Source organism: Emys orbicularis, chromosome 4, assembly GCF_028017835.1.
Source record: "Emys orbicularis isolate rEmyOrb1 chromosome 4, rEmyOrb1.hap1, whole genome shotgun sequence".
Lineage (NCBI taxonomy): Eukaryota > Metazoa > Chordata > Testudines > Emydidae > Emys > Emys orbicularis.
In genome coordinates this window covers 115,264,026-115,290,212 of record NC_088686.1, presented here as the reverse complement: position 1 = coordinate 115,290,212, position 26,187 = coordinate 115,264,026, and the positions used below count along the sequence as shown (strand labels likewise).

Genomic DNA, 26,187 nt, shown 5'->3' with positions numbered 1-26,187 from the left:
GGAACACAAAGGAAGAAGGGGGAAAAAAATTCAAAATAACTGAGGGGGAAAAAAGAGAGAGACGCCACACCCCCGGCATTGTTCGGATTGCCCCACGATGAAAAAAGCACAATGCTGAAGGGAGGTGAGGAAGGGGTAATAAGAGCCATTCAAGCCACACAGAAACTGACAAGCGCCTAAGCTGGGCTTGCTTTTTTCAGCTCAAAGTGCCCCGATCAAACACAGCAGAGAGATGCAATTCAAAATAAGTGTGTGGTGCACGTGGGGTGGTGGGAAAGGCACACCGGTTACTGCACACACCATTCAGAGCCCCCACTCCCTCTCCTCCCCTAACTCTACAAAACTCACACATAGGCTCTATTCACCCATGGGGGAAAGAAAGAGAAGAGGGAGAGCAGTACCATTTCATCCACCTTCCTCCCCTGGCCTTCCAGAGTGACATCACCCACTCAGCATTAGCTGGGACATTCCTGAACACAAAACACCAGGGGTATCCCTGAACCCTGGGTCAGTTTGGGGTTTGATTTGCAAACAGATAGCTATACAGAGAATCCCTGAGGGTCCCAGCAGGGCTACATGACAGGGAAAGAAGGAGATTTCCCAATCAGCATTGAAAAGACAGAGTCTGATGACACCCTGATTCTGCTGTTCAGAAATTCACTGCTCAATATTTGTTACAAAGTCCCAGTGTCACATTCTCTGGATGATGGAAGTGATTATGTAGTTTAAGGGAAAAAACAACTACTCATAATGCACCATTGAGAGAGAAGAACAAGGGGATAGGACTTTTTTTGTTGTTGTTAAAAGAAAAAACCTTCATGCGTTAGTTACAGGGGCTGTCTGGGAAAGATCAGTTCAGATGAGTTCAGTTAACAGTATAATACACACATTCAGGGAGTAAAATCCTTTTAAAGGGATATTGGCAGGATAAAAACCACATTTTAAAAACAAAATGAATTACCTTACATATTGGTAATAACTAAGGCTGTCAAGTGATTAAAAATATTAATCACAATTAATTGTGTGATTAAAAAAAATAATCGTGATTAATCGCGCTGTTAAACAATAATAGAATACCATTTATTTAAATCTTTTTCAATGTTTTCTACATTTTCAAATATATTGATTTCAATTACAACACAGAATACAAAGTGCACAGTGCTCACTTTATATTATTTTTATTACAAATATTTGTACTGTAAAAAACAAAAGAAATAGTATTTTTCAATTCACCTCATACAAGTACTGTAGTGCAATCTCTTTATCATGAAAGTTGAACTTACAAATGTAGAATTATGTAAAAAAAAATTGCATTCAAAAATAAAACAATCTAAAAGTTTAGAGCCTACAAGTCCACTCAGTCCTACTTCTTGTTCAGCTGATCGCTAAGACAAACAAGTTTGTTTACATTAGCAGGAGATATTGCTGCCCGCTTCTTGTTTACAATGTTACCTGAAAGTGAGAACAGGCGTTCGCATGGCACTGTTGTAGTTGGCATTGCAAGATATTTACGTGCCAGATGCACTAAAGAGTCATATGTCCCTTCATGCTTCCACCACTTTTCCAGAGGACATGCGTCCATGCTGATGATGGGTTTTGCTCGAAAATGATCCAAAGCAGTATGGATTGATGCATATTCATTTTCATCATCTGAGTCAGATGCCACCAGCTGAAGGTTGATTTTCTTTTTTGGTGGTTCGGTTTTTGTAATTTCTGCTTCAGAGTGTTGCTCTTTTAAGACTTCTGAAAGCATCCTCCACACCTTGTCCCTCTCAGATTTTGGAAGGCACTTCAGATTCTTACACCTTGGGGCAAGTGCTGTAGCTATCTTTAGAAATCTCACATTGGTACCTTCTTTGCGTTTTGTCAAATCTGCAGTGAAAGTGTTCTTAAAATGAACAACGTGTGCTGGGTCATCATCTGAGACTAGTATAACATGAAATATATGGCAGAATGCGGGTAAAACAGAGCAGGAGACATACAATTCTCCCCCAAGGAGTTCAGTCACAAATTTAATTAACGGATTATTTTTTTAACAAGTGTCATCAGCATGGAAGCATGTCCTCTGGAATGGTGGCCGAAGCATGAAAGGGCATACGAATGTTTAGCGTATCTGGCACATAAATACCTTGCAATGCCTGCTACAAAAGTGCCATGCGAACGCCTGTTCTCACTGTCAAGTGACATTGTAAATAAGAAGCAGGCAGCATTATCTCCTGTAAATGTAAACAAACTTGTTTCTCTCAGCGATTGGCTGAACAAGAAGTAGGACTGCGTGGACTTGTAGGCTCTAAAGTTTTACATTGTTTTATTTTTGAGTGAAGTTATGTAACAAAAAAAAATAACCTACATTTGTAAGTTGCACTTTCATGATGAAAAGATCGCACTACAGTACTTGTATGACGTGAATTGAAAAATACTTTTTTCTTTTGTTTATCATTTTTACAGTGCAAATATTTGTAATAAAACAATAATATAAAGTGAGCACTGTACACTTAGTATTTTGTGTTGTAATTGAAATCAATATATTTGAAAATGTAGAAAAACAACCAAAAACAATCAATTGGTATTCTATTGTTTAACAGTGCAATTAAAACTGTGATTAATCTCAATTAATTTTTTTAATTGCGATTAATTTTTTTGAGTTAATCACATGAGTTAACTGTGCTTAATCGACAGCCCTAGTAATAACATCCTAGATTACAAGCACCATTTATGCTCTTAGTTTATTCTTGGCCCTGCACTCAGCTTGCTCATTTGTGGCCATAACAAATATATTTTATTATATTCATTATTTATACTGCTGTAGCCTCTAAAGGCTCTAATCCAGCCCCATTGTGCTAGGCACTGTACATACATATGATGTAAAAGCAATTGGAACCCCAAATCATAGAAAGGAAACCAGACTGGTTCTCAAGTACTAGCACCAGGCTGCGACATTTAAAAATGCAGGGGAATGTTTAAAGCCAAACAAATAAAACTGCTTGCATTGAGGGTCTGATTCAAAGCCCTCTGAATTCAAGGGGAGGTTTGACTTCAATGGACATTGGATAAGACTCTGAAAATTAAAGGAAAACCAATACATTAAAATATTTCTATTAATATTAGGTTTTGTAAAACGCTTTAAAATTAAGACAGCTTGTCTCTTTTGGTGAATTCCAAATCACCATTAGGAATGGAAGGTCAAAGAGATGAGTAATGTGGCTAATTCATGCTGGTCACTACCAGGAAGAGATCATTCTCCATTTATAATTAATTCCAATGGAAACAGGTTTAAAAGTAATAATTATAAGCATTCCCCTGCAATTTTTACAGCTCATGTAATCAGTGTATGACAGCACGAGAATCAAACTTACAAGAAATAAAGCCATTCTGCACCCTGTTAAACCACTAAAAACCTGGAGTAATACCATTAACTTCAATAGATTTACACCAGTTTAACCAAGAGCCTAATTTGGTCCACTAAGTTGACTGGTGTCTTCTCATTGCTACAGTTCAGAGAGGTGCAACAAAGTAAACCAAGGTCCTAATCTTGGGAGATTCAAGCAGTTTCAACTGCCATTGAATTCGGCACGGTGCAGTATTGTGCCCAAGCAGTGTAAATAGTGAAAAACATTTGATTTTGAAAATAGTTTCCCTTTCCATAACCTAAGGTGCATAAGTAAGGACACTTTTTTTAAACTATATGATTTTTAACCCAACAGTGTCCCTTCAAGACCAAAATCTGACCACCTTAAAATGGTTATGGTCTTCTGAGAATGCCACCTGGCTGCTAAATAGCTTTTAAAAAACATTTAATCAATTGCTCCCAAGTCATCATTTTAAAGAATAGTCACTGTGGACCAGACCTGCAACCCTTATTCATGTGAGGAGTTCTTACTCACCCAAGTAGTCCCACTGACATCAATGCAATTGCTCCTATGAGACAGGATTACTCACATGACTAGGGTTTGCAGGACTGGATGCTATATTTGTGCGTTTCTCCACTTATTCTGCAGCAGTCGTTAATATTATTCTCAGAATTCTGGCCAGTCCTGCTGACATCAGCGAGGCCAGTGCACAGAATAGGAACCTTCTGAAATGGAACCTTGTTGGTTCCTGGTGTGTTAAAGACATGGGAGGGTGGGGGAACAAAATCAAATGTCTGCCAGTTACAAAACAGGAGAAAAATTGATGGGAAAAGGTTTTGGAAATTAGATGCTTTTAAGAAAATAGTTGAAACAATGGAGAGGTTGGAAAGTCTGCAAAGCTAGAAACCTGTACTTGACAATGTCCCTTTAAGAATATGAATTACACCTGACTGTTTAGGGGAAATAGCAATCTGAAATGCTTCTTGGAGTCATCTACACATGTCCTGAGGTACTTACACAGGTGGGAGTGCACTCACCATCTCATGGAAACAGCTGCTGGGAGTGGGGCTTAGGAAGAGCTGTGAGGTTCCCTAAAACATTCTGGGCCAGACGTTGACATAGCCCCATGAGCTTTTCAGTGAGGACTTAGCACTCTGCTGCAGCTCGAGGCATGGGGCTGCATTGACAAAGCTTTCCTTGCCAGATGCTGTGCCTGGAAATCCTCATCCCCACCCCAAGAGAGGCTGCCCACCACAGTGAGGCCTCTGTGCACTAGTACGTGCACCCTCTGACTGTAATAGCTATGTGGGAGGTTTACTGTATATTGCAGGGGGCTGGGGTAGGATGTGAGTCCCCCCAGCCATCCCACATCCCTTTTCCACTATGCATGCATAGATCTCCAGGCCCAAGCTGGCTCCCAGGCTGGTGGTGATGGTGTCATAGAGGGAGCTGACTTCCACTGCTTTCCTCCCTACCCCAGATACAAAAAGAGAAGACCCATGTGAGGAGGGGACAGTCTGTGCACTGATCGTGGGGAATGATTCCCTGATGTTGTACTCAATCCTTAGGTAGGTGAGCTGCCACTGAAATGAAAGGGACCTTTGCCTCAGTAGGGACTGGCTAAATACTTAGTAAAGACCTCAGGGTTTGGCTCGTTGACAGGAGACAGAAATGAGTACACTGTTTCCACAGAGACCCCAGTCTCGTGATGTGCCAATTTCTTATTTCTCTTCAAATCCATATAATTCCCCCCCCCCCCCGAAGCCCTGTCCTCACTAGAGCACCAAATCAGGGTGCTTACTACCATATTCAGTAACATCCCCATTCTAGCTAGACCCATGTCAGTCAAGCACAGTTCTGTACTAAGCAGAACCAAAGTGACATGGTATGGTGCTTCACTGTGACTTTGTTACAAGCAGCCGTATTAGCTGAAGGTGTGCTATAGACAACCCAACGGGGTGTTATGTGTCCTAGCCGTGTTTGGTCCTAAAGGTGGTTATGAGGCTGACGATGGACAGGGCCATAGAGAGACATCTCGGGTAGCACAGGAAACATGTAGGGTAAGAGATGCTGAACATTAATTTCTAATCAATATCTCCCCAATTCAAGCAAATTTACAACCAACCAAGGAAAAATAAAACACTCCACAAATAACCACAGCTCTACAGGCATAGAAGCCAAAAAAAACTGAGCTTGTCTGAGGGAATGGTACCCACAGATCCTGAAGTAATGCCACTTACCCTTGGACTGCTGAGGGGGCTGGTGGAGAGACCAGATGAAGCTCCGCTGATCGACCGAGACCTGAGTGAACACAACAGGGAGAGATGGCCCTCAGAAACCCTGGGCAAGGAACATCCACTGAACACAGCCACCGCATGCACAGGCATGAGGTGAGGAGCAGCAGGGAGGCTTTCAATAGGAAAAGCACATGGCTCTTCCTTACCCTCTCACTACATGACAAACCTTTCAATTCCCCCAGCCTCTAAGAAATTATGTTCATGCAGAGAGGACCTTGTGACCCCAGAGGTGCTCTGTGAATGGAGCTGTGCAATGCCACCCATTTCGGGGTCATGAGTATTTGCGCATGGACAGATATTGCTTCCTGACAGTGTACACTAAAGAGATCACAGCAAAAGCCATTATCATAAGCCCAGTACTGGTGGTGAGAATTACTCTCTGCATAGTTCCACTTGCTGTGCCAAAGGTAAAAACCCCAGAGATATGGAAAACCACTATCTGTGTAACTCACAAGAGCAGAAAATTCTACCAGGCACCAAAAAAGGTCAAATCTGCAGTGCCCCAGATGCACTATTTTCTTAAATTAGAGGACCATCCCAGTGAAACCAAAGCTCAGGTCTATGGTGACTGGTTATTTGATACTGAGCCACCATTTCTAACTTCACCATGATGCCATCCCCTTGGCTCTCCAGTGAGATTTGCATCTGAAATCACTGATCTCTTCTGCTCTCTGAGGAACTTCCCCTAGGCCTAGGGGACCACAGGCCCTTCTGCCCATTGGAGAGCTCCTCTCTATGGAAACATCAACTCTTCTGTTCACCAGAACAGCTCTTCTTATGGGATCACCCAGCCATTGCCCACCAATTAGGTTGCCCTGTGGAAGCAATAACTTTTCTGCCCATTGATAAAGTCTACACAGGATCAGTGTCACTTCAATCTGGCATTTTTGGGGTTCCCATATGGGATAACAGACCTTTTTAACCATCAGTGAGCTCTCCTATGGGATCGCCTGCTGTTCTGCCCACCAGTGAGATCTCCTTATGGGATCGCCAGCCATCCTGCCTGCTGACGAGATTCCCAATTTTGGGATCAACAGCCCTAATGTAATCAGGTGAAGTCCAACCTATGGGACCAACTTGCCCTTCCACCTGCGAGCAAGGTGACCCATACAGAATCACCTCCCCTTACGCTCACCAGCAAAGGCCTCTGCAAAAATTGTCCGTAGTTAACAACAATCAAAACATACAAATGCACTGGGCCAAAACCAGTGGCTCTGACCTGAAAGGTCATGTAGACCAAACACATGAACAGCTCAGCAATGGAACTTCTCAGCAGCAGAGAATGTTAATACAGGAGCAGTGACAAAAACTGTCCCTCATAGCAGAAAGCATTTCATGTGGCTTTTGAGCAATTCCTCCCACGCTCAACTGACCCAGAGTGTTGACCAGCTCTAGAGGCAGCTGCTTTCAACTCTCCTCAACTGGAAGGATAGGTGGTCTTGAAGAACAACAATTTTTGAAGAAGGAGACTATACTGGAGAACCAACACAACCAACAACTAACATATAAAAATCTCTGTTCACAGTTGGACCTACCAACATGAGTACCATATATATGTGTGCACGCATATAGGGTATTAGGGTTGGCAATTAATCGCAGTTAATGCATATGATTAATGCAAAACAAATTAACTAGATTAAAAAATAATCACGATTAATTGCAGTTTTAATCGCACTGTTAAACAATAATAGAATACCAATTTAAATGTATTATAAATATTTTTGGATTTTTTTCTACATTTTCAGATATATTGATTTCAATTACAACACAGAATACAAAGTGTACAGTGCTCACTTTATATTATTACTTTTGATTACAAATATTTGCACAATAAAAAGATAAACAAAAGAAATAATATTTTTCTATTCACCACATACAAGTACTATAGTGCAATCTCTTTGTTGGAAAAGTGAAATTTACAAATATAGATTTTTTTTTACATAACTGCACTCAAAAACAAAACAATATAAAACTTTAGAGGCTGTAAATCCACTCAATCCTGCTTCTTGTTCAGGCAATCGCTAAGACAAACAAGTTTGTTTACCTTTACGGGAGATAATGTCACCTGAAAATGAGAATAGGTGTTCACGTGGCATGGTTGTAGCCGGAGTTGCAAGGTATTTATGTGCCATAAATGCTAAATATTCATATGCCCCTTCATGCTTTGACTTCTAGACTCTAAACACGAACTGAAAAATACTATTTCTTTTGTTTATCATTTTTACAGTGCAAATATTTGTAATAAAAATAATAATATAAAGTGAGCACTGTACACTTTGTATTCTGTGTTGTAATTGCAATCAATATATTTGAAAATGTAGAAAAAAAATCCGAAAATATTTATAACCAATAAATTGGTATTCTATTATTATTTAACAGTGTGATTAAAACTGCAATTAATTGCAACTTTTTTTTAATCTTGAGATTAATTGAGATTTTTTAAAAATCATTTGACAGCCCTATTAGGTATGTGCACATATACATTATATATATTAGTCCTGTAAGTATAAACAGCCTTCTAGAGAACACAAAGCTAATTTAGAGTCCCTGCCCCCGTCTCTCAATTGTATCACTCTATTATATAAGAATAAGATTATAAATTGAGATTCAAAACGTTTCACATCCATCTATTCTTAAAAAGAAATTATAACATTACCAAAAAAATCGATGAGCAGTGGAAGAAGGTTTAAATTAACATACAACAAGCTCCATTCTGACAATTTGTGTCGAGTGCAGAAACTCTCCATGGAATTCATTCCTTGCATCTCAATGCAGCCCATCCATCACTGCCATCTATACAAAACAAACTGGCCCAAACTTTGCATTCTCTTCCACCAGTGTAGACCCACATTAACTCCATTGCAGACATTGGCGTTCTTCTGGGTTTACACCAGTGGAAATGAGAGCGGAGTACGGCCTGCTTTGTACATGAGCTCCACTTTTGCTGGGCTGTTTTTATGTTACCTTTCTCTCCCAGTGGGAGTTAGGTGCCTAGGTATTTTGAAAATCACACTAGGCACCTATCTGCATCTTTAGGCACCAAAGTACCCGGCCTTTTGTTCCCCTCAACACACAATCTTGGTTGGAAGTTGATCTTTAACATTCACCTGAATTTCAGGATAGTTGCTTAAAACCTTCTCCTATCCACCTGACCCCAATCAGGTCTGCTTCCAAAAACCCTGATTTCGCCGCTCTTATTCCAATCTCTCCCCATATTAAAAAAACAAGTGGTCACACATATATAGGGCACAACACAGCAGGCCCCACCTCCCAGCCCCTGTTCCTTATCACAAACAGTGGTTTGCAAGAAGCTATAATATACTGAGCTTCCCCCTATCTTAGATGCCTGATGCAAGGGTCAGAAGAGAGGGTTGGAATTAAATCTCATAGGAAATGCATTCAGTATCCACACTACTACTAATTAAATTAGCCTTATTTCCACAGAGTGGCTACTAGTGGTTATAAAGAAACAAGGGAAGAGGTAAAATGGACCCTTTAATGTATCTTGGCTTTTCCACATTGGAAATTGTGTTTGGGAACACAGGGCAGAGTCTAAGGAGCTCATGGATCGATTTTTATTGCTCTTTAAAAAAGAGAGCTGACCATTTTCAAATCTTTCCCCTTCACATGAAAGGGAAGGACAGTTTCCAGAATTCTCACCTGCTTCTTCCTCTTTCTAACGAATTCCAGCATTTAAGTTTACCAATGGGATAAAATTCCCAAGTGATTATGGAAACTCACTTGTGGCAGGCTTTTCAGCTCTCAGAAAAAAAGAAAAAAAAAGAAAAAGAAAAAAGAAAAAAAAAAGCTATTAAGAGAGATTTTTCCCCTCCCAAGAAGACCACCTTCCTTGGGAAATCCATTAAACCAGCTTGTAAAAAATACTGCAGGACGACTTTGGTCTGTTCTGCATCTGTCAGCCAGATGCACAGAATCAAAGCAGGGGCCAAACATCAGTCACAAAAACTGGCCCAGTGCTGCAATGTTAAGATGAAAGCATAGAAAGAATTTAAATATCTGCATCTATATTTCACTGTATAGTGAAAGTGGAAGTACCTGCAGGCAGCACATGAGCACTGAAGACTCCGAACAATCTTACTGTGTGGGGGGAAAGGAGGAACTTGGCAAACCACAGCAGGAAAAGTATCTTTTCTCTCTGAATATGAACTAAGTTTATTTAGCTGAAAATATCTGTTAGTATGTAACCATCTTAAAGTCTCTAGAGCCATTAAGAATCATTGGAAAGTAAGTATCATTTCTATAATTACTCAAATAATTCCATTCCTTATAATTAATAACACCTTACATTTCTATTACATTCCCGCATGCAGGTAGATCTCCAAGTGTTTTACATAGTGTATGTGCCAGTACTCTGTGCATCACTCTTTGGGCTAGACTACACTAGAAGTGTTACATTGGCACAGCTGCACCGATGCCTTTTTCACACCCCTGAGTGACATAAGTTACATGGACTTAAGCGGTAGTGAAGACCTGCCCTTTATCTATTTACTTATCACACAGGAGAGTCTGGTGTGATTTATCACCACCCTAAATAGGTGCCGAAAAAAAGCCTTTAGGATGGGATTTTCAAAAGCCCCTAAATCATTTAGGGGCACAAGTCCCTTTAATTTTCAAAGGGCTGTCTGCTCCAAGTGCTTTTGAAAACCCTAGCCTCATACTACACCATTCTATATAGGCCACATATTTTTCAGAAACAAGCTATTTTAGAAAGTTTTTTTAAAATGTGATTGTTGCTATTTCTCATCCTCATCCTCTGGTGAAGCCACCTTCCTTAGCACCATCAGATCAAGTTGTGAATGAAATCTGTATGATGCCATTTACCCTTGGGTCTAAGTAACCTTCTCAGATAGACCACAGGCCTATTGATTCTCTCAAGGAGCAACCTAAGCCCCTCATTAACTCCTAGTAGACTGGGGTTCGTTTGTTCAAACTATTCAAAATCTATATAGTTAAGAAAAGACAAGAGACTGGTTTTGTCTCTTTTCTGTCGGCAGTTTCTGAAAAGCACCACCAAAGAATTGTTTTACTTCTGCTTAAAAACAGAATCCAGTGTAGAATCTAAACCAGACTTTACATTCAGTTTCTCTTTGAATAAAACTCATAGATTTTTTTAAATAAGATCACAGGTAAAATTCAGTGCCTCATAGCAGTGGTGAATTCACTATTATGAGAATGATTGTTTCTAATAAAGTTGTACTGGATGGGGTAAGTTTGGTCCCAGGTTCTTGTATTGCGGCCTTCAAAATGGGCTTGGTCCATGGAGTTTAGTGAGTGCAGTATACAGTCCTGTAACCAGCATTTTAGCTGTTCGCAGCCAGGAGCTGTGCTCCCAAGAATGGGAGCCTGCAGCATGCATGCACCGTATGATAGATGCATCAGACTTGCATCCCTGGGTGGTGCAAACAGTGGCTGAGATTTTGGATTTGTCCAAACTCTGTAGGTGGCTTTGAAAATCTCAGCCAAACGCGTCCAGCCAGTCGCTTGCTCATTTCTTTTACAGCACAAATTAAGTCAAATTAGACACAAACCGAGCTCCTTCTTGTTTTTCACTTGATCGTTTAAATGAAAAATCAAGATTCTTAAACCACAACGAAAGGTCTAAAATCTTCCAGAACGCCACAGGATCTAATACCCAAGAGACAGCAGGACGGTTGGTCTGTGAACATGTCAAGCCATGCTCTATTACCTAATCTCTCTTTAGCTTTTAATTTTTAGCATCAACCAGAAACATTTTTTCCCCTGTGCAAAGTTGATCACAAGAGTAATAAATAGCAGGGATACCACCAATTATATAATATCAGGATGGCACCTCAGAGTGTGGGGCTGTATTGTCTTATGCCCCAATCTTAATTTTTACTACAAGGCACAACATTTGCTACCCTGAATTGCTACAGTGAAGTCAATGGGTCTAATCATGGTAGTAAGTCCTACACCTTGTAGTATATGTCTGCAGGATCAGGCCCTTGGATGCAGACACACATGGGAAAAAGAGTAGGGGAAGAGGGGACTTGCACCCTTCTGCACACCCTAGGTGATGATATTAAACAGCATCATCTTGTTTAATTAGAGTATCCCGGTTACACTTTATAAAACAATTATAAATGGAACCTTAATATAAAGGGTTAATAAATCACTAAGAGATGTTATATGCATGTTACAGACCTGAGTAGCACATATTATAGGTGGTTATAACTACAGCATTAGAAGGTGCTATACATGGTTATAACCCCTGGTTCTAAGCATCTACTGACTTGCTGGACAATCTATTACAATTTATTAAAACATATTAATAATTTATTATCCATTTAATAACTATTAATAAATGAAACTTCATCTAAAGTGTGACCATATTCCTAGTTGTATCAGAAAATAAAGCGCTTTGAAGGTGTCAGAGCTGATTATTTTCTCATGGAAAAAGAACTTGTGCTAAGAGGAGGGAAAATACCCAGGAATTATTTTAGACCATGTGTGGGTTTTAGCTTCATCTTGGGGGGACGGGGGGGGGGGGGGGGGGAGGACGGGGGAAAGGACGTTGTTATTCAAATATCAATAATCAATCAGGTGTGCCATACAGACATGAAAAGTGCAATAGGTGGGGAAGGAGTTTTCATTCTCAAAGTGTCTTAGTATCTGCATAGTGTCAGAGATTAGTTTTGTGTCCCCTGACACATTAAAATCAAACAAACAAAAGAAGAAGAGAAGTATATAGGGTGTGTGACTCCAACACCCCCCCCCCGACACACACAAAAATGCTTCTTCCTACATCTCTCTCATTATTAAAAAGTTTCATTTGATCAAGTCTATACATCTATATTTGTTAACTCTGCAAGTTAAAAAAATCTCTCTATAAGATATAACAAGTCCAACAACAGGTATAATCCAAAACTGGAGCTTACCCCAATGCATCAGCACTCGCCATCCTTGGAAGGGGGAAATAAAGAGGAGAGAGAGAGAGAGAGAGAGAGAGAGAGAGGGGTGGGGGACGACGTGGAGGCAGGTGGAGAGAAGAGTACGAAAAGCAAAGTGAAATACTGTTCAGAGAACCGAATGGTCAGAATTATTGCCACAGGTGCCTCCCGCTCAGGAGACCAGGAATGCGAGGGGACAGTTTCATTTACTAGACAATGATTTCCATACTGCACACAAACAGTCAGACTTTTGCATTTGGGAACTGGGAATCGGGAGAGAATATACTAAGGTGTTAAGAGAAACCAACGCCGCCCAACTGAACCAGTCAGCAGAGCTGGGGGTTTGTGTTCCTTGTTTTGTTTCCATAACATCTCTTAGCTGAAGAACAGTTAGATCAGAGTGTTAAAAAGGAGGCTGATCTCTTTGCACCCATTTTGCTCAGCACAGTGTCCCGCTGCCCCTCAAGCTGACCTGGCGAGAAGCATCTTTTTCTATGCATGAACTGGGAAAGGTATTGGTCATTAAAATACACATTTCTGAGCCAGTCTGGGAGCCCAGTGAGTGAGACAGTAGGCAAAGCTGAAGCCATGCTTTGATACTAGCTTAATAGTCATGAGGGAGCATTTACTGTGTTAAAATCAGGGATTCAAATTAGCTGGGTCATGCCAGTACTTATCCCTGGGGATGCGATCCTGTACTCCAGAATCTAATTTTTCATTTAAAATAAATCAAGCCTCCAGGCCTTAGAAGTTGCAGAGATAGCCTTCCAATGTGAACAGAGTGTAAACCAAACCTAAAAGAGGTGTGAACTGTTCATTTATCCCCATGGTATGTCGACTCTTAAGCTTGATGGTAGCAATTCAAATATTCAACACTCTTAATTTTTCATTGCTGATCAAAGCACGCAAGGAAGAGGTAGGATTATTTTTATTAAGCTTTCTATGCCCTGATTGGATTGTGAGCTAGATTGGGAGACTATCAATGTCTATTATTTTTCCAATCTGACCTTCGATTAATGTGAAAAACTCTGGTTTGATATGAAACCAAACTCCAAGTAGGATAGAAACATTTCTCTCTCTCTCTCTCTCTCTCTCTCTCTCTCTCTCTCCAGTTCCTGTAACAGGCCCCCTTAGCTGCCAGAATTACCCAATGGCAGGTCAATCCTCCACAAGATGATCACCACCATAAATGCCAAATTCAGTATTTGCCAAGTCGATTTCACAGTTTACTTATAAGCACAGCCAGATGTGCTTCTTGTTCCGTGACTGTTCCGAACGCTGTGCCAGGCAACATGGGGGTGGGTCTTAAGAAAACTTAAGACTCACATACAATTTTAAAAAAAAGTCACTATATTGTACGTTGACAGAGAGGTGGAAAGAAGCATTATAGTGAGTGCTTTTTCATATGCATGAGTGACACTCCATTGGTACTTGGTTTGGAGTTATAATTTGGATAAGATCCTGATTCATATGCATAGGGCCAAACCCTGTTCTCAGTTACATCCGTGAAAATCCATTTAAACGGATGTAACTGAGAGCAGGATTTGGCTCCTAGTGTGTGCGTATATATATAAAATACACCCATACTCACACACAGTGTACTGAAACACATACATAATGTGTGTATATAGATTTATTCACTTTTCTTTCATTGTGAGTTATGTTCCCCAAAGGGAAAGGCACTGAGGATTTTAACAAAGAACAGAAAGCAAATTGAGACTAGGGGAAAGGGAGATGGGAAATGAGGTTAAAAAAATAACAAACCCAGGACACAATAGACCCAGCAGCGCAGACATGTGCATTCCCTGCAATATTGAAGCAAGTGAACTACGGAGCTGCAGCAACCCAGATACAGAAGAAGGAAAGCATTGAAAGGAGCGAGAGGGAGCTAAAAGAGAGAAAAGAGAGAGAAGAGAGGGACAGTGGCCTCAGCTACTAAGACAACCATGTGCATCTAGAGGGGGAGGATCCTTAAAGATGCAGTATTCCTTTTAAAAAAGAGAAATAAAAAAACTGGAGAATGAAATGTTGGCCAACGATTTAGTGGCCACCATGATTAGTTAGCCCCAGAGGGGTCATTTTGCTGGGGTTCTCTTTGCTGCCCTTCCTTCCTCTCCCTGCTCCATTAGCAGATCTGAAGACTATTTCCCTTAGCCTCTCCTTTCAATAAAGAGGCCCCTAGGAGGTTCTCCTGCAGAAGTCCAGCCAAGCCCTCCTGCCCTCTGAAAACATCTCCTCTGTGATGTAGCTAGAAGTGCAGTTGTGTCTTTAGGGGATTCTCCCAGCAGTTCCTGAAGTGTCATCTTCTCCACCCTTTGCACAGCTGCAGAAGAAGTGCAAAGGGAAACCAGTGGAGCTGGGGAGACTTAGGAGACAGTTCTCGTGTCACAGACTAGATGAAAAGGCATTTCTTGCTGGGTCTCATACAAGTGAGTACCTGGTGTGCTGTCTCAGGATCTGTCCCTCCATCTGCTGGCAAACTCAGTGCTCTCCCTGCTTCTTTTCTGTGGAAGCCGCAGGGCCCTTAAACTGTGTGTTCAATTGATTGTGTCAGTCTGTGAAAGGCTGATAGGGAGACTGTCACCCTCACACATGGGAAGTCTCTAAAGGTTTATATTGAAAGGGCCGTGATTATATTAAACTGGAAAGGTTTCTGTATAAAGGGAAGCGGGGTTCCTCCAGATTTGTTGTGGAACCTTGAGAAACCTTCAACTTTCCTCCCACTTCAGTGCCAAGGAGCAGCCTCCGTACATCTGGCTGTGGCTTTTGTTGCTGGCCCCTTAACTGGATGGATTTGTGAGTTAATGTCACAATATAAATGCCCAGTATTGTTGTTGTTATTACAGACTGTTAATTGACAGGGTGTTCCCTCTGCCACCCACTTTCCCCACGAGACTTGCACATGGCCCAATGGGCAGGAAATCCCATAAAGACATAACCACACTGGCTCAGGGTGCAAGAGATAAGGACTGGGGAAAAAGTCAAGGGTTTTTAAGCACTGTCTTTATCATGTAGCATAGGAGGGCTACAATATGGTGGGGAATTACCCATTGTGTTATAGCTCGCTGTTAGCACCAGAACAGAGCTCCACCACTCTGGTGTTCAGTGTTTCACAACACCTCCTTCCTCAAAAAGGCTAAATTAATTTTGTAAATGAACCCAAGAGTCTCTATTTAAATTCCCAAATTTGGTGGCCTCTCTGCCCCCGCCCCATTTGCCTCTCTCGGCAGCAGTTGGGAGTTGCCCTTTCGCTTATTCTTTCCCAGCTACCTGCAACTATTTCCTGAGCCACTGAGTCTCCAGCATCCTGATTCAATCTCACCCACAACTCTTCCTTTTCTTTCTTTCTCTGCCCGTGTATCTACAACAGCCTTAAAGAGCCTGCCCCATGGCTGAAGGCATTTTTCTTCCCACCATTGCTACCGCTGGCTCAGCTGCACTGGAGTTAGCCATGATGGGGGTGTAGTGTAGACAGAGCTCCACATGGCTGCTGGCCTTTAAAGCTCAGTGTTTTCAGCCTTTCTTAAAGCAGGTTCAGGTAAGACGGTGGTTTAAAATACCAGTCCCCTTTCTACACTGGTACTCCCACCATTGTGAACACCCAGGGGGGCTGATACAGTGGTAGCAATAATATGAAATTTTAGGGGGAAATCCTAATACAGACATAGCCTGTGCATGAAGCCTTTGGGGACAGATTCGTATGAAGGGTTGTATATAAAAATACACAGCATTCTACTGCAGAAGACACACACAACCTCCCCCCCCAAAAACAAAAACAACCCCCCCCCCAAACACCGCCCACCATCCCTGGCTCTCTCTAGGCATGAGCAGCTGCATCCCCACATGGAGAAGATAAGTGCTGCATCTTTAAGGTCTCAGCAGTGAGGTAGAGGAGAGGAACAGATTGTCAGTGTTTATACCTTTCTTCTTTGTTGAATTTGGGATTGGCTTCAGAGATATCCAGGCTTTTACTGAACATTGTTTTACTATGGCAGGAACAAAGTGAGAAAACAGAGTTACTAATATGGACATTCATAAAAGAGATTCACCTGAAAGCGTCCCTGACTCTAAGCCCTCCCAACCCACGTCCTCTTTAAAGCAAATCTCCAAAACACTTTTCCTGCTCCTTTCTGAACTATGGCTCCATCCTGAATGGTGCTGATCATCTCTTGAAGGTGCTGAGCATCCTCAACTCCCAGTCCCACTGGCTTTGGTGAGAGCTGAGGCCTTCAGCACATGGCAGAATCAGACTCCTGTAGAAGTATTCTCTAAGAGTAGACTCCCAGCCTGTCATGGTCTGTGACCTCCCCAACAAACACACCCCAACACCCTGCTCCCCATTACTGCACTGAAAACCCCAGATGGAGTCCACTTGCTCACATTTCTCACTGGAGATCGACCATGCTTGAATGTGAAAATAGCAAAGCCCTCCTTACTGCTGCTGGGAATCTGAAAGCCTTTCCGGGAAGTCATTAACACTAAGCACACACTGGGCACAGATTCAAAACTGCAAGCAGATCTTCTTAAAGGCCTCTTTTATTTTTCTACTCTTCATGGCTCGTTCCTGCCAGTCCCACACCCCTCTCCATCCCTCAAAAAGAACCATTCTGCTTCCCAAACTTGGTCAGAATCCCAGCAGCTGAGAAGCAGGACTCTAAAAGCCTCGCTAAAGGAGGTCTATGTTCTGTGTTAGCTCTGTGTTATGTGGATAGCTGCTCTACACAATACAGCCTGCCAGCACTGGCTGCTATTTCACTCATGCTATCCACCTCAGCAACCCACAAGAAAAAGAATGGAAGGAAAATGAATAGTTGATGGAATCAACTTTAGGAAGTTTGAGCAAATCTTCTCAACTCTGACCCTTGCCACTGTGAAAATGCTGGCACCCAAGCAGAGGTTCCAGTTGCTGCAGGGGTAGCAGGCGCCACCTAAAGAAGGGGCTGTCCATTTCACAAGATTCTTAGTGCCATGAGGTGTCTACAGTGTTCTGTGCACCTATCCCCGCCCCTCTGATGTTTCTCCTGGCAGGAGTGAAGCTGTGGCTTCTAGGAGGAGCCAAGCAGTCTGAAATGGGTGGGAAAGAAAAGCACTGGCAGTGGTGTAGCTCAGTACCATTCTCCCCTTCAATACATTTGGGCTGGCTAAAAGCAGGATAAAACCAAACCTAACCACCAGATGTGGGTGTTTGTGTGCTTTTAGTGTGTCACATACAGTCAGAGAAACAACAGAGAGCACTTAGAGGGGCCAACACCATTGTTTCAAGCAGAGCTGGATGGGCAGCAGCTTGTAAGCTGGAAGCCAGTCGTTGTGCGGGACTTCACTTGTTCCACTGTTCTTCTCCAGGACTAAGTCACTGAAGGGCTATGTTTTTTCCTAATGCTTTCAGCACAAAAGCCCTTTTACCAACCTGTTGGGTTTGAGTCCCCTATTTCAAGCTTGAGTGGCTATTCTAAGAGGATATCAAACCCATAATATCAAGATTAGAGGCTCCTCCGGTCCCAGGCTGGGTGCCAAGTGTGTTATTTATCCACATACACCTGGAGGCTATCACATGCATCCCCTTTCTGCAAATAAACAGATGTTCACTGCAGTGGGACTAAAACACAAGTCACAAGGGAGTGCTTTGCCCACTGAGCTAGAGAAGCATCTCTGGTAGCTTATGAAGGAAGCAATGGGTGTACATTTCCTGGTGTTTACAGTCATTCATCTCTAACTAGGACTGTCTCCTCAGTCTCTCTTCACCTTCCCAATGCAGTACAATTCTCCTGGAATAAAGCAGTGGATATCCATCTGCCCAGACTGAGAATACCTGGGCAGCACCACCCCCTGAAAGTCACAGGGCTAAGAAGAAGTGCTGCAAAATCCATCCTCTGTTGGTCACTTGCTGCTGAATACTATACAGCTAGTCTTAAAAAGCCTGATTCTTGGCTGCAGGCACCTAGCGTTTTGTTACTGACTGTTCTGACAGATGGTGCCCCTATCAGCAGTGCACCATCCCCAGACACTCTCCATGCAGTGGCATTTGTTAATGAAGCCAGCTCATGTTATAAATCATCACACTGCCAGCAACTCATACTGTGCCATTGTCATCTACAGATGTGGAGAGTGTTTGAGTAATGAAAGCTTGAGCCTGAAATAAAATAGCACCTTCCCCTTAACCTCTTCCAAAATATGCACCACTGAACTGGGCATCATCCCTCATAATGTCAGCGTGTGCCCCTCCACTGTCCTTGATCAGACCTGTATGTTTTGCTTTAGCTGAAGTTGTCTGCTGCACACACACTCCCAGTGTATCCCTTTTGATTGTCCCTGATACCTCTGGCATGAGTCCTGCCTTCTTTAACCTAGAGTCATCCCTCATTGACATGCCGCCAATGCATCTCTCTCCAGTGTCTCTGAGATAATCTCAGACATTCCCCTTGTGTCTCTTTCCATTGATCACTTCATATTGCAACATTTTCCAATTGTGGGGGAAAGTGGGACATTCAAAGCAAAACAGAATACGCAGGATAATACGAGCCCTTGAGTTCCCCTTTTTTAGCTTTCTGACACATTGTTATGGACTCACAAGCCAAAGGTGAGAGGTGGCAGGGAGCATTCCAACTATCAGAACAGATCAGGATCAGGCCAGGAAGCTTTAGGCTGGTGGAATGATTTGCTCCTAACTCAATTTGTCTGTATCACCATTATTCCTGGTTCCTCTTTGTTGTTCCACCTAGGTAAATGCTCCCCGCAAGCAACTGTAGAGTACAGCAACTTACTAAGGCAACAAACTGTCTGCAGCTGGGGTGCTGAAGTCCGCACACTGCACCAGTGGCTGTCTCATACATGAGACCTTCATGGGCCAGCAGGGCCTCCAGGTACCAGGACTGGATATGAAAGGCGAGATGGGGAAAAGGTGGATGTTTGATTTTAGTGACTACTGCTTGGTAACAGTTTGTTCCCAGGGTGCTCAGCCTTATTCTTCATTCTACCTTCTTTGACATCAGTGGCCTCTGTGAAACACACGTTTCTCCAAACCAGCTACCTGATCACTATACAGATACTTTTATTTCACAGTCGGATCGGGGGGGGGGGGGGAGGAATAAAGCTGGTGTCCCTTCTGACCTATGATGAGGAACCTTTCAGACACTGAATCTTAAGGATACCCAGCCATGGACCCCAGGAATAAATCCTAGCAGCTCTCGGGGAATAGCTTTCTTCACTCTAAGGCTAGAACTGCCTCAGTCATCCAACAAGAATCGCAGGCAGTTCTAAGGGCCTCTGAACGTCTTTATTTCATGCTCTTCGCCCAGCTGTCAGCCAGCAAAAGGAGCTTCTGGGCACAGGAGACTCTTCCTGAGCAGATCTTAACAGCTGAGGGAAAAGACCATGTCACAAAAGCTGAATTACAAGCGAAAGCATTGACAGTATATGTACGTGTGATGTTTTTTGATACAGATTGATATCTCTCTGTGTAATTCCAAATACACATGCTTCCTTTCTGCCTTTCGTTGGTGTGGCCATCCTGTAATGAGCGTGGAAAACGGCTCCATGATACAACACAACCAGAAGGGCAGCTCACATAGCAGTTCCCCTGGGCACACCATTCCCTCCACTCCTCTCCAGCATATCACAACAGCAGCAGTTTCCTTGCAGATGAGAGAACTGGAATGATACATACCCACCATGCTTAAGAAATCCAGTGAGCTATGAGCGTCAGGGCCATACTGAGTTTGACAGCAGCCCTGAGAGGCACCAAAAGGAGTCAGGGAGGGTTTCTCCAGATTCATACTATTCTCATGACACCAGTGTCAAGGGTCTCAGTAGGATTCTGAGTAAAAGGGTTCAGTGGACAGGACCCTCATGCCATGGACAGAATTGATACGATGGTGCCAGTAACCACGAGTGCTGCTGGATGTTTCTACAAATGCTGGTGTGGATAGAACATTTTCTCAAACTCCTCCTATGTAAAGGGGAAGTAGGGGAGGCCAGGAGCACGGGGTTCATCTTTCCTGGCTATGGGGGCTACCTACCTCTGTCCATGCTGTGCCATTTCAATAGCTCTGCGAGCTGGGACCGGCGAACCGCCATCTGTCACACTGAGAACCTCCATCGACTTCCTTTCTGGCCGCCGCTTCCCATGCCGGTTCAGCATTGGGGAGTCCACACGCTTCCTGGGGGGATCTTTGCACAGAGAGAATGCAGTCAGCGGAGTCTGGCTGGAGCCCATCTCCCACCACAACCTGGCAGCCCCCCCTCAGCAATCCCCCTCGCACCTCCCCCCACAGAGAGAGGGCTGATTGTCCCCTGACGAAGGGGAAGGAACATTTGCAATCTCCTCTTCCCCAAGTCCCAAATTTCACCTCTTCACGGCTGCCAAACAATGCATATGTCTCAGATGCTGCTTGCAAACCTTCAAAAATCAGTCAAGGTTGATCTACCGAGCATGGGATGGGAGGGGAATGAGTGGTGGGGGGAAGAGAATGATATAGCCCTGAAAGTTTGGGGGTTTCATTCCCCCCAACTTTCTTTTTACATTAAAAATTAAGGTCTTGTCTACCCTGGGTGACTCTATGGTGACTGGAGAGCTAGTGAAATGTATCTATCTATGGTGTTTATATGGCACTGGAGTAACTGAGCACTTCACAATCTGTAATGTGTTCATCCTCACAAAACTCCTGTGAGGTAGGCCAGCACTAGTATCCCTATTTCATAGATGGGGAGCTGAGGCACTAGAAACCAGATTTCTAAAGATATTTAGGCACCTAAAGATGCAGACAAGTGCCTAGAGAGATTTTCAAAAGCACCAACGTGCTTAATTCCCATGGAAATCTGGATCTTTAGTTGCTTAAATACCTTGAAAAATCTGGCCCTAAGTGACTTGCACAAGGTCACACAGGAAATCTGTGGTGGTGCAGGTCTCCTGAGTCCCCAGCTAGTGCCCTAATCACTGAATGATCCTGACTGTGATGGTAGCACACCCATACAGAGAAGGACAGCTGAGCAAGTGAGAGGAGAAGGGATTTTTTTTTAAAGTGAGGCTGTTTAAAATCCTTTGTTTGTATGTATCTGTAAAGCCCTATCTAATTCCAATGACTAATGAATACCTTAGAGAGAGGACATTGTTTGCCTCTTCCATTGGAGAGCTCACAACAAACATTCTCTGAGACCCTTCCCCCACCAAAAGATCTGGTATTTCATAGAATCATAGAATAGCAGGGTTGGAGGGGATCTCAGGAGGTCATCTAGTCCAACCCCCTGCTCAAAGCAGGACCAATCCCCAGACAGATTTTTACCTAGTTCCCTAAATGGCCCCCTCAAGGATTGAACTCTGGGTTTAGCAGGCCAATGCTCAAACCACTGAGCTATCCCCCGGGGAACCCAGTTTTAACATTCCGGATACTTCTATTAATTATTAATTATTATTATTATTAATAATTATCATCATCAATATTGATACTCTGTTTATTTTTGTTACCCCATCCTCCACTGCTACCTCCACCCACTTGTTTGTTTCATCTCTCTCTTATGTCTTGTCTTCTAGACTGTAAGCCCCATAGGACAGGAACTATTATTTACTATATGTGCAAACAACGTGGAGCACAATGGGGCCTGACCGGTGTGAGGCCTCTAATCATTTTTAATATTTATCATTAACAATAATATTTTTCCTGTTAAAAAGGAAGCAGAAAAACAAACCAATAAATCAAAGAGGCAGCAAGATCCAATAAAGCAATAACAGTGAGTGACTTCAACTGCACACAAATGAACTGGTCAAACGTGACATTGGGACAGGGTTTACAGAAATAATTTCTTGACAGTTTTAACGATTGCTGCTTCAAACAGCTAAGTCAAGAAGAGAAGCTGTTCTCCACTTAGTCTTACGTAACATGCTACTGTTGGTTCAAAAAGTAATTGTAGCTGAATCATGAAGCAACAGTGACCGGAATTTAATTAAGTCCAATGTTTTCAGCAAAGGGATGATATCAAAGACTAGCCTGGGGACACTAAACTTTAGAAAGGGAAACTTAAAAATAAAATAAAAGATTAAGTCAGTCTGAGAGAGGCTAACTCAAAAGCAAGGAAAGGAAAATCCTCAAATGTGGCATGGGGGTTACTTTGGCAGAGTAACAGAGTCACATAAGGCATGACTAACCCCCAACAACAAAGGAAGCAAGAAGGGAAGAAAAAAACCAGTCTAATCAAATGCCAAGATTCAAGGGGTAATTTGAGCCAAACCAGATCAAAATAGGAGGCTTCAGCAAATGGAAATCCAGCCCCAGTGACACCCATAACATGGAGCATTAAGTACGGCAAGTCAAATGTAAACTGGGAGTTAGGAGAGAGCTAAGAAAGACTATGAAGAGCAATTAGCCAAAGACAAATACAAATTATCAGACATCTTGCAAATATATCAGAAGCGGGAAGCTTGTGGACAGGACAGTAGGTCAGCTGGCCCATCAGGGAGTAACGGGAGCAATTAAGGAGGATAAGGATATTGCTGAGAAACTAAATGATTCCTTTGCATTAAACTCCACCACATAAAATGTTGGGGAGATATCTACCTATTTCTTAAAACATATTAAAGATAAGGAACTGTCCAAAAACTAACAACAGCAAGTCATTAGGATTGGCTGGATTATACCCAAGACTTCTGCAGGAACACAAGGATAAAGTGGCTGAGCTGCTAACTAAAATATTCAATCTCTCCTTAAAATCAGTTACTATACCAGAGGGTTGGAGGGCAGCAAATATTGAGCAATCCTGGGAATTACAGGTCAGTGAGTCTTACTTTAGTTTGGTGTCTTTCTATGTTGGCATGGACATATTCTTAGGATGGAAGACCAATGAACTATGAAGCATATTTACCAAGGAATATTGCTACAGGATGCCACTGAGGTTGTCACCAAAAGCTGAGGTGGTGCGTAAGAATGCCACGGATGGGCACAGACCAAACATTCAGCCACACTGTCTTAAGGGCCTACCGAGAGATCGATCTGTGGTGTGCTCAATCTGCAAGTAGGCTACATCCCTTTGGGATTTGCCTTTGTGGTGATGATGATGATGAAGAAGAAGTAACCAAGTTGCACTGATAATTAAATACAGTTATCCTGCCACAGGCTGAAGGCAGCTGAAAGCAAGTTGGAGGCAGGCTGGAGCGTGTCATGGTTATGCAGGGTTGAGGAGGCGCCGCTGTAGATTTGGAGGAAGCTGTGTCACATGTTTTGCTTTACAAAGGGCTCCATAACAGGAGGGCTGGCCCTGCAGACTCCCCACAGTTATCCTTCCACCACATTTTCCATTTAACCTTCAAAGCATAATTTTGCATTGAAGGTTCCTCTGACACAAGAGAAGATCTGTCAGCTTGTATCTCAGCTTCCAACCTCTCAGGTCCGATTTGCGACAACGTCAGAGGACAGAAGCACTCCCCGCAGAAGCTAAACTGGTGTTAACAAAATACCAACAAACAAGATTACACAGCAATGCGGAGAGCAAAAGGAGGAAGGTTTCCTGCTTGTGCCCTTCTGCTCCCGGTGAAGCTTTGTGGCGAGAAAAGTAATAGAACATTGCCTCAAATGATGAAAAAGAAAACTCTCTCCTACTTCTCTGGGAAAGAGATATCTGCACACAGAGTGAAACAAACACAAAAAGGAAACCAGGAAGGGAAGGGTAGTTTATTGAGATAAGAGTCTGATCTCCCCTTTAGCTTCAACTGGAATTCAGAAGCCTATGCTCACAGCTTGCATCCATTCTTTCCAAGCTGTACCATACAAAGAAAGAGGAAGAGTTCAGTATGTGCACAGGTACTTTTATTTGGCAAGTGCTCAGGCAACACGCATCTCTGAGGAACGTGGTCTCTCAGAGCAGTTATGATTAAATCCATTACCATTTCCCTTCGCCCTTCCTCTTCTCTCTTTGAGTAAGGTCAGTGCTCATGGCTAATGAGGAGATATTCATCAGAAGCATGATTACTCTTACTTAAACTTTGCCCCATGTTCCCAGAGACACTGCTGGGAGCAGAGGAGATGGAAACCCCCTCTGGGAAAGGAAGTAGATCTTACTAACACTCAAATAATAATGCGTGGGGAGTCTACAATGTGCTATCACAGCACAGTGCTATCTCTGGCTCAAAGATAGCCTACCTCTATGGGGGAACTCTTTCTCACCCAGTGTAGAAAATTCCAATTCAGATGGTCAGTATTTGAACCAGCAAGTGAAAATGTTGTGGGAGGTACAGGATTGGGAGATGGGAGAAGAGGTATATGACATAGTTAGGGCATGGCTTTGCATTCACTTCTGCATTGGAGGTAATGATTCAATCACCTCTGCTACTACTGTTCAATAGCAAAAGTATCTTGGGGAGCCCTGTCTCTGTGTTGCAAAATCATCTATCTAAGTCAAAAGTCAATGAGCCACTGTAGGAAGACAGGAATACACAGACATACACATACACACAAAACTTATGTGGTAGTGATATACTGTACATGTGATTAAATAGATAAATTACAGAACCATGGGATAAACTGCATTTATCAGGCACCTTTGACTACATTACCTACACTCTGCCTACTAACCCATCTCCACCAGGAGCATGCTAACGTTCCAAACTCCCTGCAGCTTCAAGCAGGTGACATTGTTAAAAATCGGCCTGCCAGGTAAGTGTTTTATAGTTTCCTCCACATAAGAGATGTCTTGGAAAAACTGCACAGACCTGAGGCCCAGGGCATGAGTCTTGGAGCAGTGACAGATTTAAAGTTCAATATTTCATCACACATATGGACTGGGAGAGTCCAAGCATTTCAATGGGATAGGCAGCACTTGCTTCCAGCCCTGAAGGTCATGAGATACTAGATCTAAAAACACAACACTACTATGTCCAAAAATGCTATTTCAGGTATTTTTCTAAAATTTTAATAGTTACATATTTTTGATTCCCTTTGAGTCATGTATAGTTGAAGTCACTTAGACCAGCAGTTCTCAACCCGAGGTTTGAGGCCCCCTGGTGGGCTGTGAGCAGGTTTCAGGGGGTCCGCTGAGCAGGACTGGCATTAGACTCACTGGGGCCCAGGGCAGAAAGCCAAAACTACACCTCCCTAAGCCCCGCTACCCAGGCCAAAGCTGAAGCTTGATTAGCTTAGCTACGCGGGGCCCATTATGATGTGGGGCCCTGAGCAATTGCCCTGCTTGCTACCCCCTAATGCCGGCCCTGGTTTTTATATGCAGAAAAACAGTTGTTGTGACACAGGTGGGCCGTGGAGTTTTATTAGCACGTTGTGGGGGCCTCAGAAAGAAAAAGGCTGAGAACCCCTGATTTAGACTGTACGCTCTTTGGAGCCAGGAATGTCTTTTAGTTCTATGTTTGTACAGCATCTAGCACAGTGGGGTCTCTGCCTGCGGCTTCACAATGCAAATAATAAGTAACAATAGTACTACAAGAGCACTATAGTGGTAAAGGAGCACCTGGCTATACAGACAAAAGGATACAATATGTAAGCCCAGTAAACATGTTTGAAAATTGTTCTAAAATATCTTTAATATATAAATACTGCAGCAGAACTCATTCTGTATGGCCTGTGCAACTATAACGTGGTCATCTGTATTTCAGGCTGATAAAACCTTTCTAACGCA

General features: G+C 42.8%; 1 protein-coding gene across 3 annotated transcripts in view; it reads right to left on the bottom strand.

Moving 5' to 3' along the window:
• BRSK2 (BR serine/threonine kinase 2) overlaps positions 1 to 26,187 on the bottom strand; it is a 465,267-nt gene that overhangs the window by 32,450 nt on the left and 406,630 nt on the right. For all 3 annotated transcript variants that reach the window (XM_065403041.1, XM_065403042.1, XM_065403040.1), the window contains exons 12-13: positions 20,592 to 20,742; positions 5,591 to 5,651 (exon numbers count right to left, since the gene is read on the bottom strand). In XM_065403041.1, coding sequence (XP_065259113.1) covers positions 5,591 to 5,651; positions 20,592 to 20,742 — 212 coding nt within the window. The remainder of the gene's footprint in view (positions 1 to 5,590; positions 5,652 to 20,591; positions 20,743 to 26,187) is intronic.